Source organism: Medicago sativa, chromosome 3 (assembly GCF_051527215.1).
Source record: "Medicago sativa cultivar Bolivia chromosome 3, Bolivia_mono, whole genome shotgun sequence".
NCBI lineage: Eukaryota > Viridiplantae > Streptophyta > Magnoliopsida > Fabales > Fabaceae > Medicago > Medicago sativa.
In genome coordinates this window covers 90,893,966-90,909,001 of record NC_140751.1, presented here as the reverse complement: position 1 = coordinate 90,909,001, position 15,036 = coordinate 90,893,966, and the positions used below count along the sequence as shown (strand labels likewise).

The following is a 15,036-nucleotide window of genomic DNA, read 5'->3' as shown; positions in this document are numbered from 1 at the left end:
AAAAAGAAAACATACTACTATTACATTTGGTTATTTCAGTTACGTGGTTGAAAATAAGTTGCAACACCCTTTGGTATATAAAGGGGACATTATTTCGTAATAAGTAATTGTTTTTCTTTTTTAGTGAGTGTTTTGTAATATATACATATAGAACTGAATAATCATGAGTTTGTGAAAGCTACATGGCTCATTCATTGTGATTTTGACAAACTCACCGTGATACCAAATATGCACTTCAATTAATTATGACAAAAAATGAAATTTATTTTATAGTTGTTGATTACACGTGTTGAAGAAATGCATATCAAGAAAAGAAGAATACTTTAAATTTGATATCAAGAGTAAAGGAGAGGAACGTTGCACTTTATTGGCAATGATTTTGAGTCATCTTAGCAAAGCAACTCATGAACATATTTACATTTATGAGAGCATTGTTTATTTTTCACTGACATATTCTTGTCCTAAAATTTAGACTAATTTTATTACATGAAAATTTTGTGTCTGATGTCTCTCATCATAATTATGAAAATTTATGTGAGACCTTAACAGAATATTATTTTCTTAAAAGGAGATATAAGCACAATTTTCACCAGAAAATCTCAAGCTAAAAGATCCATTCCCTCCCAATGCACTAGTGCTTAAAATTGATAATAAAGGTCCTTATTTCCATGGGAGCAAGTTCTACTATTAGCTTTTCTGGATCAACTGGTTGTCCCCTCGACACCTGCGGTCCTTGAGACGACCCTTTAACTTGCCACACTAATCTCTTCCTCTCCATTTCTGTTCTTTCTTGGTTAGCGGATAAACTCGCCTCAGTAATTTTGTTTATCTGAACACAATGGAATTATATATCAAACTCCATAGACAAATGAAATGACAAGCTTCATATGATATGAATGAAGTAATCAGCTATAAAGTATTATCAGTTGTCATGCTGTTCTACCTGTTTATTATGGAACACCTTTTTGAGTTCTACACTTGATTTAACTGAAAGATTCATGTCCTCGCCAATCTTGCATTGTCAAGAAAAAGAGAATTTCAGTGTGTGGAAATATAAGGCTCAAAAACAGTAGAAACAAGAAAGAGAGAATGAGAAGGATAAATAACTTAATTGGCTTTGAATAAATAACTACTAGGCTACTAGCTCATTATGCAGAAAGGAACTAAATCATATTTGAATTATATAAAGTACATATAATCTGGAAGTTTTATGTGACTTGTTAAAGCAATATTGCATCATTGCATATATATTTCAAACCAAACGTGAACAAATATCCTCGTAATTCTGAATTAATTAGAAGTTGAGCAGGAAAATGGTAAGAATGTCATACAAACCAGTAGATAAAACCTAAAGAAGATATACCTCATATAAGTGCGCCAGCCGAAGGAGAACTTTTCCATCGCCAAGATCCTATAAAATACAGTAAGAAGACTTAACATAAAATTAGGAAAATTCTCAACAGTGTCCATTTAAGAACTCAGCAAGCTATTTCCTACCTGGAGGGTTACTATCGCAACATTTTCTGGTAAGCTGTATGAGGAATCTATTCCCGAGAACGTTGTGACATGAGAATCTCCCCAGTTACCTTCGCTCTAAAAGACAAATAAACACAAGTTATTTTAACTATAAATTCAGCTCGCTAGGAAATGCAGACACTTCTAACTAACAACCATTCCTTAACCACCTCTGTGAAGGCTAAAAGAAACGGCGAGTATATCTCTTGACCGAATGTTCGACGCCATCTAGCACCCTCTCCTACAGGATCAATTCTGAAATAGTACTTCCCTATAACCTGAAAATTTTATTGTATATAATGAATAAGCAAGATATGAAAACTATGATCCTTGCCGCGTAATAACTCATAGGCTAGGTAGATTTTCTTACTGTTAACCCTCTGCACTTATCAGAGACGCAAACTGTTTCATTTAGTGCCTCTGCAACACCTCTGGAATCATCAACAAGTAACCTCCTACGTAAAAGGGTAAAAAAATTGAATAAGTTATTTGATTGGTATAATATAGAGTGATACATAATGGGCATAAAAGCATAACAAACCTATGAACCATTAGCTCCAATTGTCCATCTACGATGCTCGAACCACCCACAGACCTATCTACCAATACAGAAAACTCTTTGCTTTTATCTCTAAGGTAAATTCCAAGGTTGATCTGAAACAAGGATATAGAATTCATTAATCGACAACTTGAAAGACATTTTCTTCATGTGTATAAATGTATGTTCTTGTAATACACATGGCTTAACAATCAATATAACATACAGGGTAATAATTTCCGGCAACAGGTTGATTTACTTCCAAGTTCCAGTCTTTTCTATAGTCTCGAACCTGTACAAGTATGCATCATCATAGCAGTTAAAAACTCGTTGTATTTGGTATTGACATAGAAAAACTCTAACTAGAAAATAATTGTTAAACCTGTTTGACATACCCGTTCGATGAAATCACGACCATTAGAATCAGTATAGAAGGTTTTTCTGCTTGCTAGATTTGTTTTAATCTCAGTTGCAATTTCTTTGCCGACTCCATCGTCAATCGGTATAGGTCCAACCTGATGTCAACAAATTTTACATGATTACATGCTCTTGTAAAATAAGGTAACGAATATCGAGTAATTATGTTCGAAAAACAGGAAAAAAAATAAAAGAATGAGACTTACAATAAACTCAACTTCAGCATGTTCTTTTCCTTTGAACAGTCTGGTAGTCTGTTCAATTAAGACAATAGTCAATTATTGATATAGCTATATGGAGCTTTCAACAAGGGAGGATAAAGAATAATCCTACTGCATGCCTCTAAAAGATTCCAAGTTTTATTTGTTTTTGTTAACTATAATTCATGACAATTCTCTGCCTAAGATACTTTTGCTGTTCTATATTGTGTACTAAATAACCATAGATGTTTGAAAGAATCTAGAAAGCTGCCTAAACTATTGATGAATACTACCTACCTGGTATATCCATGAATTGATTTTCTGATGGACTTCATGCACGATTGGTCCTCGCAAAACTGTGAGAGGAGACTGAAATGTTTCAAAAATGAAAACTCATTAATCTCTTGTTACCAAAAATTGGTAACTGAGCACAAGTAGCATACATATGATTTTACCTTCTCGTTGGAGTTGATGGGAATTGATGAACCGTTAGGACGGAAAATATATGCTCCAGACGCCTTTATAAATTGTGCACAATTAAACCAATAGCTTGAAATAAGTAATTGTGATCAAACTAATTATCATCCTAATAAAAAAGAAGTGTTAGGGAAAGGAAAATTAATCAGAATTCTAAGGATAGAAGAAACATTATCACCTGAGCATTTATTGTAAAATCATTTCCATAGGAGGCATAAAACTTATGTGTCTGCTCTAGAGATTCTTTGACCTTTCATTTGGAACAGAAACTTAGAAGTTAGAACTCATATCAGATCAAATAAAACTTATAGTATGCATATTTAGCAGCACTAGCAAGGTTTTATGTTTTATCTCTAAATGGATATAAATTATAACTAGTAATGTATCATACAAATCACATACCTTCCTTTTCCTGTTGATATATTGAGTAAGTTTCCCTTCCTTCCTAGAATAAACAAGTTTCAAGTTTCCTAGGCCTACTTCAAATGTATCACTCTGATTCCCTGATCTGTGTGCTATATCTCTATCTGAAGTAGCAGCTGCAAACACGAGTATTTGAATGAGTGATGACATAACACAACTCTTGAGAATGAAATCACTGATCGGAGCTACCTGCTTGTTTAGATTTTGACACATAGTAAGTGCTAAAACCAAGTGGGGGAACAAAAGCTGAAAATGCAAGCCAATACTTAGGGTTTACACTTGGAGAAACTCCTAGGTATGCTGCGGCGTGGTAGTTTCTTAAACCAAGAAAAGCATCAGGTATTGGCAACAGCTGGGATTGGATTTCTTTCCCACTTGAATCCCGAACAACAACATTTTCATTGGCAACCTATGACAAATTTGATAGACTAGTCATGTCAAGCAAAATTGATATTTGAGGATGGAAGAGTTCTGTCCATATTAAGTTTGAAACATCCTTCAGACCTTCACTCATGCTGATACACAAGGTAACTCCACAACACATGAAAAATTGTACCACAATGCTTGTGCATGTAGTTCATAATATGTAACTAGCTCACAGGATGTTTCATAATCAGAGGAGAAAATATCAGAACAATGAAGATGCTAAAAGTTGATTGAAGGAAGAAACTCACAGGAATCCTTATAACATTGTCTCTTTTCCATCCGAGAGGATTGTAAACGACGACAACCTACAAAAATCAATATAAATCATGAAAATATTGATGGATAAAAGTCTTGCATTCTGATAAGAAACAGATTAGATGTCATAGCCAGCTAGCTCCTCACCAGATCTTTCCCATGGGAGAAATCAACTTCTGATGCAGGACAGTAACTTATGTTAAGAAGTGGACACTGCAATGATAAGATGGAAGAGATAAAAGGATATTAATAAAAATCAATGGTCACAATGAAAAGGCATGGCCAATATGTCAACCTCAGCATCAAGTATTCAAACTTTAATTCTCAAAGTATGTTGTTAAGAATGACATAACCTAATTCATGAAATATATGCAATATAAGACTTATCTGTATTGAAGTTTATGATTTTTATTGAAAGTGAGATTACCACATTAGGAACATATATATAATTTCATACTTTGTCATACAAAAGGAGAATGGTATGATTATAGGGGTGGATATATTACTCGGTGATTTATCTTAAATGTGAAGTATCCTACAAATTGAATTATATAATTAAGTACAGTCATCACACAAAGATAAGCAATATGCCTAGTTTAGATGTTATTTGAAGACTAGAAATCAACATACTGCAGGCTAGTAAAGGTATCAGAGTAGCACATTGCAGAATGGTTGAACCAAAGAACATCACTACTTGCCTGTTGAAATTGAATCTGTGGAGTCTTATGACCAGTTTTGGTTGCTGCCTCTGTCAAGAAAGCAAGTGATGCTGAAACACTTTTCTCGGCCTGAAATAGACACCAAATTGAAAAACTTTTGAGTTTATATGCAATAAAATAAATTTCAAAGAGAATATAGATATAGATAAGTATCACCTCTGTGTAACCTATTGCAAGCCGTTTTGCATAATCATTAGCCACATGCTGTTTTTCTGTACCAGATACTGCATCATGGTGTTGTGCAATAGCCAAAGCATCAGCCAAAGAGTCAGTATTAGGACCTAAGGCACTCTTCCCTTTGAAATACTCCAACTGCCTTGCTGCCTATTTCAAGATTGAAGAGTAATAAGAGCCAAAGTTGTGGAATTCTGATAACACTTTAAAGCCTACGAGAGTTTTTCAACAAGACCCTTACTTAAACTAACAATAATTAGAAGGCTTACCAAGTAGTAGCCACTCGTGAATCTAACGTAACCTTTGAGGGCTGGCCTACTTGTAAAATACCCCGTCCAGTAGCCATTTATGCGATCAGCATACCTAATAAATTCATGGTCCAAATATGAAATGACAAGTTAGAAAAATGCTATTGTGGAGCTAAACATGAAGTAACTGTTTGGGTAGGCAATGCAGCCACCCTAATGTTATTCTCAAAGTCATGTTGCCGGCTTAATCTACAATCTGAAGCTTCTTCCTGAATATATTACACATTTTGAATTTGGAACTCACGGAAAGTAGTCATCGGTCTTGATTGGCCAGGCTTCATTTGCAGCATGTTTTGCATCAGTATATATTGATGGGGTCGAGTATAAGGCATGAACCCGTCCATCCTAAATAAGCATGAGCCAGCCGACCCATTAGTATGTCAAAGGACTCTTGGAGAAATAAAACTTAAATTATAAAGTTTTGTATTAAGCAAAGAATTGAAGATAAGCAACCTGATTAACATAGTGAATAAACTTGTCCAATTGCCTATACCAGGTATGTGCATATTGGTACTTGAAATCTGTCCCCATTGTCCACATTATATGATTTGTACGCGTTATATTGGCCTGTGACAGGATATGCATTGGAGTTGTTAACTTGTCGATTCAAATCTTTTTCCAATTGTGACTGATAAAACTTAGATCATTTGAAATACAGTATTTAAGGAGTATTTCCGTAAGTGTTTCTCAGAACTTCAAGCATAGCAATTCTATAACGCAAAATTGTTTAAAATCCTAGTTGTATATTTATTTTCGAAAAATATGTTTTAAACATAGAGAATTACATTATATTGAAGAACCAACCCCACATTTACTCGTGATATTGCATACCTGGGACATTGCAGCTGAGACAAACTCATTTACTCGTTGAGGGACATTGTAGTCGAACAAATTGATATCGTCCTACAAGTTAAAAAACACTCAAATTTACTTAACAAATATTGTCAATCAATAGCAAATAAGCCTTATGGAAATATTTGACTCAGATTTTACCTGAACAATTGGAGAATCCTCAGAATCGTCATTTACTTCGTAGTAGAAATTACCAGGAGGTTCATAATTCTCAGGGAACGCACCAGAAAATATCTATATCGATCAATGGACAATTTTAAGGACTTGTAAGGATACTAGGATGAGGAAATGAATCAAACAGAAGCCAATATAAAACAAAATGCAATTATTGCATCATCAACATAAACACAAACCACTTTGAATCAATCACCTGTGCAGATGAACCAAAGCTCTTAGAGCCCTGCCACACAACTTCAAGACTTTTTTCATCTTTTCTCTTAGCTCTATCTTGGTAATCAATCCGTGCAAAGAATAATGAGTCAAATCCAACCTATGCCAACAAGGGTATTGCTTAAGAAACAAGTAAAAAGTGCGTGAAAAAGTCAAGAGACTTATAGGTAAATCAACTTCAAAATCATTCTTTTTTTCATCATCAAATTTATATTTTCCTTATAATTTAACAAAACTGTACCTCTGCTCCCAACAAGTAGGCCTGCACCGCAGAATGTCCAAATGGATCAATTTGCCATCCTATTCTTGGAGTTATGCCAAATACTTCTTTGATGAATCGATGTCCAAGGGTTGTCTGATCAATCATGTCAATGTAATGTGCAGCAGCCTCATCATGCATACACATACCACCATTTCTGCAATCAGAAATCTTAGGAATCATTTAATGTCATTGTAACTGAATCCTGTTATACTACAATCAAGCACATGGATAATGATCAACGATCAATTTTCCTTGACATGTAATAATGGAAAGTCAGATGGATGAATACATGAACTCCAATTGGCCAGAATTGACCAGCTGCTTGACTATTTTCTGAACTTCCCCACTCTGTTCTCTCCACCAACGCTGGAAGAATGCCTGTAACACAAGCAATAAACATTTATAACTTCTCATTCATGATCCAAAAAGAAAACACAAACAACTGACTTAGGGTTTATGACTTCAATTTTGTTCCTTGTTCTTCTCCATATTTGCTTATCTTCTTAATTAATCAGCACTGTGAAGGTGAGTCTAATGCAAAAATTGTTTTAAAAACTTTATAATGAAGGATAAAAAGTCGGTACCGATAGCATTTCCCTTTTATTACTGTTATTAATATATCGTTATGAACTGCATATGCATGTCAAGATTGCATGCATAGCAATAAAGCGTTGAGATAGACACGGACATTCAGACACAACACGGACACGTCAACACGAAATATTTGAATGTAACTAGATGTGTTAGTATCGTTTTGGACACCAAATACGGCTTTGATGTGATGTGCCAGTGCTACATAGATGATAAGTCTTGACTCTTGCCTGTTCAACATAGATGAATTTGCGGTTCTTGTCCGCCAACAAAGCCGGTATAAGAGAATCAAGCACATTTTGAACGCATGCTCCCTGCATTTTGAACAACAATAAAACAAAATCAAAATCATGCAATTGAATTAAGTTAAAGAGACTGTCCTTAGAAGAGTGAATCAATAACCTGAATGGTGTTGTTGGAACCAACATAGTACTGATCAATGGTTTTCAACCATCCAACATCATCATGACTATGAGGGACCAAGTGAACATTGAGCTTCCCAGGAACAATGGTTGAGTTAGTATTGTATCTTATATAATTTGATTCAGAGGAAACGATACACACAGCCAAAAAGAGTAAAAACCGTAGTAGTAGACATACACTACTGGTATCCATGGAAACCGAGAATGTACACTGTCTACACTACACTTCACACGTAAAAGTATGAAGAATGAAAAATAGGAATTGATTAAAAATGAATAAAGGAGTGGATGATTGATTCTGTTCAATGGTTATCGGTTTTGTTTGTCGTTAAGTTTCAACTAGTATAAGACATGGATATTAAGGTTGCTTTATGACAAGAAGTAGCTGTCAGTTTATGATTTCCATGAGATTGTTATAACTTTATTTAAAGGTTAATGATAAGGTTTTGGATTGTTTTTCTCGTCGAATAGGATGAACAGGATAGAAAACAATACATTTTTGGTTTTTTCTGTGACTTACTCATGTGAACTCGTTTGAGTATTACTATTTTACTTGTCCACGCTGCTCATGCAGATGGTTGAGTATACAAAATATTATCAACGTTTTCTTTTTTAAGGAATAAAAATTACTAATATTCTTGAAGAATTCTTGATGTTAACATAGGAAAATGCTATTTCTCTAGAAAAATAGCATCAAGAATTTTTCAAGACATAATTGGCAAGTTTTAATTGCATGATTTATTTGTTCACTTCTTATTTTTTCAGCCACACCTCCTTGAATTGTGGCAAATAGTGCATTGTGATTGACTGTTCTTTATTCTTGAAGAATTCTTGATGTTATTTGTCTAGAGATATAGCATTGCTCATTTACATATCCATCATATATTCAAAACGCATTCAAAATTGTTAAATATAATTTTTTCAAAAAGGAAAATGATAATTAAATAGAATTAAAAGTCAAGTTGGTAATTATTGGTCAAAATAGTCTCTCATTTTGGTAAACTGGTAGATATATACTCTTAGGCTTTGTTTGGGAATGAAAGACAGACTTTGGGAGGTGAAAAATACGAGGGAAAATGGTGAAATTTTTCAAATTTTTTAAAAGAATAGTTTTTTTAGAGAATGTATAAATGAATGTTTCTAATTACTATATTTTTAATTTTAAGAATATTATAACAACATAGATTAAATTTGAAGAATTCATATAAACTCTCCTTCATTACAATTTTTCAATTCCCCTAACTGATGAGAGTTTTGTATTATGAAGAGAAGTTTTTTTTAGAAAATATTATGAAGAAAAGTTAACCCCCAAAACCCTCCTCTCTCATTTTCTTCTATTTCTTCTATTTGTTCATTCCTTTTTCCCGTCTTCTCTTCCCTTCCCGTCCAAACTCGCAAACAAAGCCTTACTGAAATAGTAAAGTGATTGGTAAATTAGTTTCTATGTAATCTTTCGATCCAAAAAAAGAAATACCAGTTTCTATGTAAATTTTTGGTTTTTTTTTCACACAAAAAAAATGTCATAAATATTTTTTGTTGGATAACATTTTTTACAATAGGAAGTATAAATATTTAAAATAGTCCCCTATTTTTACAAATAGGCAAATACATGTCAGGAATGGTAAAATGTCATTTAAAATTGTAGAGGATAAGACGTGACACTAATTATTCTATTGACTCCATTAAATGTTAGGGTTAATTATGTTTCTAGTCCCTATAAAATAGCGACCTTGTAAATTTAGTCCCTACTTAATTTTAATAGCATTTTTAGTCCCTAATTTTGTTTTTCTGCACTGAGTATTAGTCCTTACTCAATTCAAATTTGTTTAATTTATGCTTAAACTCTTAAATTTTTGAACAATTTTTTGCAGACATGTTTAGAACATTACTAAAAGTTCGTCCGCAAAAAATTATCGCAAAATTTGATTTCTACATCCAGATTTTATTACTTTTTATCTTTAACTTTTGTCGTTTTAAAAAATTCATATTTAATTCATTTCATGTCAGAAAATTATAAATTTTAGTAAACGAACCTTTCATAGTGTTCTAATCTTGTCTCAAAAAAATCGTTCAAAAATTTAAGAGTTTAAGGATAATTAATCAAACTTTGTTTTAGCAGGGACTAAAATTATAAGTAATTTTTTTTATAGGGACTAAAAATGCTATTAAAATTAAGTAGGGACTAAACTTACAAGGTCGCTATTTTATAGGGACTAGAAACATAATTAACCCTAAATGTTATACTAAATTTGAGTATAGGTTATTCCAATAGCATCATTTACAATGGTGGATATTTCACCTATTTAATATTGAGCTAAAATAGACAATCTTATTGTGGAGTGATATTTATTGGTGCTTATAAAGAAGGATGTCTATATAAGAACCTTAGACCATCCACAATGGTGGGTGCTTCACCTATTTAGCACCACATTAAATAGGCACCCCCATTGTGGAGTATAATACATGGGTGGCTATGGAAAAGGGTGGTTATGGAAGCACTCTCTCTCTCTTCATTTTTTATGGGTCCCATTTAATAAATCTTAATAAAATAAATAAATTTTGTTGAAATGTAATGATATAAAATTATTTGTGGGACCTCTTTAATAATTTTTTAAGGTGCTGGGTTGGAGAAAATTGGTGCTTATTAAGTATTACAGTAAAATGAGTTATGTGGACATATGAATTCAATTTAAGCACCCAATTTAGGGTGCTCTGTTGTGGATGGTCTTATTTCTCTTTATTTTTTTGTGTGAATTTCATTTAATATTTTTTAATGAAATAAATGAGCGTTTTATTTTTTATGTTAGGTAGCCTAATGGTTGAGGGGTAACCTTGGCGCAATTGGTAAAGTTGTTGTCATTTGTAACACCCCGTTTTCCCAACGTAAAAATTTCATAATTAAAAATCAGAGTATTTCAACTTAAAACGGAATGCTACATACTTCTTGAAAATCACAAAATAGATAGTAATAATTATCCTTCAAGTTCAACATCATAAATCTGAAACTACGCAGCGGAAAATAGTTCAACATCATAAAAGTCTTGGCACGCAGGCCTTATCAGAAAATCTCATAATTTGGTTCAATACTTATTCATAAAAAAAGTTCATAAAAGACACGTAAGGAATAGAAGTAAAAGCAAGCCCCCATCCCGTTACGTATCAGAGCACCTAAGACACACTTGTGAGGAGTCCACTCACGGCCGCAACTATTCTTGGTTACCTGCAAGTTACTCATGCGAAGAGCAACATTTTCAAGAGAAGGGGTGAGATTTCTCAAACAATAATATTAAACATATAAATCATATAAAATACATTTAACAACTTAAACATCTTATAATTCATTAATCTTCTTATATTGGTCATAAAACTATCATAATACTAATCATAAATAATCTTCATATATCATCAATTACTAATCTTAAACATCATTATATAGTATCAAATAGTATCATTATCAAAACATAGCATTTATTGAAAACAACTTCATAATCAAGTTCACAATCAAATTCATAAACAAACATCATCATTAAATTTATCATAATCATCGAATCACAATCAAACTTCATAATCAAACCTCACTTAACTCGACAATGCTACTCAACTCGACTATGCAACTCTTAACATCTAAAATCATATTAGCATCTCATCAACCTAACAACTTGACAACTCGACAACTTCATAACAACTTAGACAACTTCAACATGCATGTGGTACCACCAAGGCATTAAGCCCCCTTCGCTAAGGTCATATTTGGACCTGTCGGGCATTAAGCCCTCATCGCTAAGGTCATATTTGGACCTGTCAGGCATTAAGCCCCCATCGCTAAGGTCATATTTGGGCCTGTCGGGCATTAAGCCCCCATCGCTAAGGTCATAAAGAACCTGTCAGGCATTAAGCCCCCATCGCTAAGGTCATATTTGGACCTGTCGGGCATTAAGCCCCCATAGCTAAGGTCATAAAGAACCTGTCAGGCATTAAGCCCCCATCGCTAAGGTCATAAAGAACCTGTCAATAACGTTCAATCCATTAAGCTAATAACCTCCAATTCTGACTAAAATATTCGGTTCCAATTTAGCTTATGGTCTCTCCTTCCAAACAATCCCTTCTAACTATCTCTTAACTAAGTTTTCCAAGTTGTCGTGAATTATCATCATCTATTTTTATCATTCCTATCAATCCTTTCATAATTCTTTTTTTTTTTTTTCTATTCTAACCTCCAATTCTACTTACACTAATAATTCTCATATTCTAATAAATAATATTTCTCTACTAAATATATAATAATACACCAAATAACAAATATATATCTATAACAATTAACAAATATATTATGCTAGTAAATACCAACATATAACATAACAAAATATCGCTCAACAAAATATATTAACTAAATTATAAAAAGACATCTAATCTCAACAAATCATATATCCCTCATATATATCATGTAAATATATAAAAAGGAGGGCGTTACAACTCTCCCCAACTTAAAAGAATTTTGTCCTCGAAATTCAAGCACAATATAAAATAGAAAATAAATTTAGTCATTACTTCTTCAAACAAAACACAAAAACCACATCAAGTTAGTCAGTTAAACATGATCACATGAAGAAAAAAAAACATAACTACTAAATAGAAAACATGACGACACTACACAACGACTCATCTACTTGGCCGGACGGACCGACCTGCTCTGATACCAATTGTAACACCCCGTTTTCCCAACGTAAAAATTTCATAATTAAAAATCAGAGTATTTCAACTTAAAACGGAATGCTACATACTTCTTGAAAATCACAAAATAGATAGTAATAATTATCCTTCAAGTTCAACATCATAAATCTGAAATTACGCAGCGGAAAATAGTTCAACATCATAAAAGTCTTGGCACGCAGGCCTTATCAGAAAATCTCATAATTTGGTTCAATAGTTATTCATAAAAAAAGTTCATAAAAGACACGTAAGGAATAGAAGTAAAAGCAAGCCCCCATCCCGTTACGTATCAGAGCACCTAAGACACACTTGTGAGGAATCCACTCACGGCCGCAACTATTCTTGGTTACCTGCAAGTTACTCATGCGAAGAGCAACATTTCCAAGAGAAGGGGTGAGATTTCTCAAACAATAATATTAAACATATAAATCATATAAAATACATTTAACAACTTAAACATCTTATAATTCATTAATCTTCTTATATTGGTCATAAAACTATCATAATACTAATCATAAATAATCTTCATATATCATCAATTACTAATCTTAAACATCATTATATAGTATCAAATAATATCATTATCAAAACATAGCATTTATTGAAAACAACTTCATAATCAAGTTCACAATCAAATTCATAAACAAACATCATCATTAAATTTATCATAATCATCGAATCACAATCAAACTTCATAATCAAACCTCACTTAACTCGACAATTGTACTCAACTCGACTATGCAACTCTTAACATCTAAAATCATATTAGCATCTCATCAACCTAACAACTTGACAACTCGACAACTTCATTACAACTTAGACAACTTCAACATGCATGTGGTACCACCAGGGCATTAAGCCCCCTTCGCTAAGGTCATATTTGGACCTGTCGGGCATTAAGCCCTCATCGCTAAGGTCATATTTGGACCTGTCAGGCATTAAGCCCCCATCGCTAAGGTCATATTTGGACCTGTCGGGCATTAAGCCCCCATCGCTAAGGTCATAAAGAACCTGTCAGGCATTAAGCCCCATCGCTAAGGTCATAAAGAACCTGTCAGGCATTAAGCTCCCATCGCTAAGGTCATATTTGGACCTGTCGGGCATTAAGCCCCCATCGCTAAGGTCATAAAGAACCTGTCAGGCATTAAGCCCCCATCGCTAAGGTCATAAAGAACCTGTCAATAACGTTCAATCCATTAAGCTAATAACCTCCAATTCTGACTAAAATATTCGGTTCCAATTTAGCTTATGGTCTCTCCTTCCAAACAATCCCTTCTAACTATCTCTTAACTAAGTTTTCCAAGTTGTCGTGAATTATCATCATCTATTTTTATCATTCCTATCAATCCTTTCATAATTCTTTTTTTTTTCTATTCTAACCTCCAATTCTACTTACACTAATAATTCTCATATTCTAATAAATAATATTTCTCTACTAAATATATAATAATACACCAAATAACAAATATATATCTATAACAATTAACAAATATATTATGCTAGTAAATACCAACATATAACATAACAAAATATCGCTCAACAAAATATATTAACTAAATTATAAAAAGACATCTAATCCCAACAAATCATATATCCCTCATATACATCATATAAATATATAAAAAGGAGGGCGTTACATCATTTGACTGAAAGGTCGCGGATTCAAGTCCTGGAAACAGCCTCTTGTGTAAAACAGGGTAAGGCTGCATACAATACACCAAATGGTGGGACCCCTTCCCGGACCCTGCATATGCGGGAGCTCTAGTGCACCAGGTTGCCCTTTTTAGGTAGTCTAATGGCTAGAATTCACCTTATAAGGTGAACAAGTGGGGTATCCGAGGTTCGAACCCCGGCCCCTGCATATAATAACGCATTGTCCTACCAACTAAGTTATGCTTTAGAAATATAATAATATAGAGTTATTAATGGGATCTATTAGTAATTTTGTTGTGGTGTTGGGTTGAAGGAATTAACTGCTTATTAAGTATTGACATTAAAAATTTATAAAGATAAATATTGTGTACTTATGGCCCCACTTAAGCACCCAAATATGGGAGCTTCATTGTGTATGGTCTAAAATAGGAGTATGTTTAAAGAGTTTGTAAGATTTAATTTAACTAACAATGTTAATATTGTCATATTCTATATATTCATCTGTTTTGAATATGAGATTTCAGAGTAGTATGTGTGTGTGAGAGTTTTAGATGATGTTTATTACTTCATCTACAAATAAAAAATAAGTGTAAAAAACACACTTTTATATATGAAAGTTTATATTTCAAAATTAAAATAGAATCAATAAGTTGCAATGCAACTAAAAATTGTATTTAAAAAATGTCTTCATTTATTTTACAAGT

General features: G+C 33.1%; 1 protein-coding gene across 1 annotated transcript; it reads right to left on the bottom strand.

Annotated features, from left to right (window-relative positions):
• Window positions 1-342: 342 nt before the first annotated feature.
• On the bottom strand, window positions 343-8,212 carry LOC146941849 (putative alpha-mannosidase At5g13980). The gene is made up of 29 exons (XM_085755694.1): window positions 7,950-8,212; window positions 7,778-7,861; window positions 7,246-7,334; window positions 6,936-7,110; window positions 6,675-6,794; window positions 6,446-6,538; window positions 6,284-6,355; window positions 5,906-6,019; window positions 5,697-5,797; window positions 5,414-5,507; window positions 5,127-5,294; window positions 4,950-5,039; window positions 4,399-4,464; window positions 4,245-4,301; window positions 3,760-3,979; window positions 3,550-3,686; window positions 3,326-3,397; window positions 3,126-3,188; window positions 2,968-3,039; window positions 2,677-2,724; window positions 2,449-2,568; window positions 2,280-2,345; window positions 2,057-2,169; window positions 1,886-1,970; window positions 1,686-1,793; window positions 1,498-1,593; window positions 1,364-1,411; window positions 944-1,012; window positions 343-829 (listed from the first exon to the last, which is right to left on the bottom strand). Exons 1-29 carry the CDS (start codon window positions 8,160-8,162, stop codon window positions 632-634), a joined length of 3,051 nt encoding a protein of 1,016 aa, XP_085611820.1. The 5' UTR covers window positions 8,163-8,212; the 3' UTR covers window positions 343-631.
• Window positions 8,213-15,036: the final 6,824 nt, after the last annotated feature.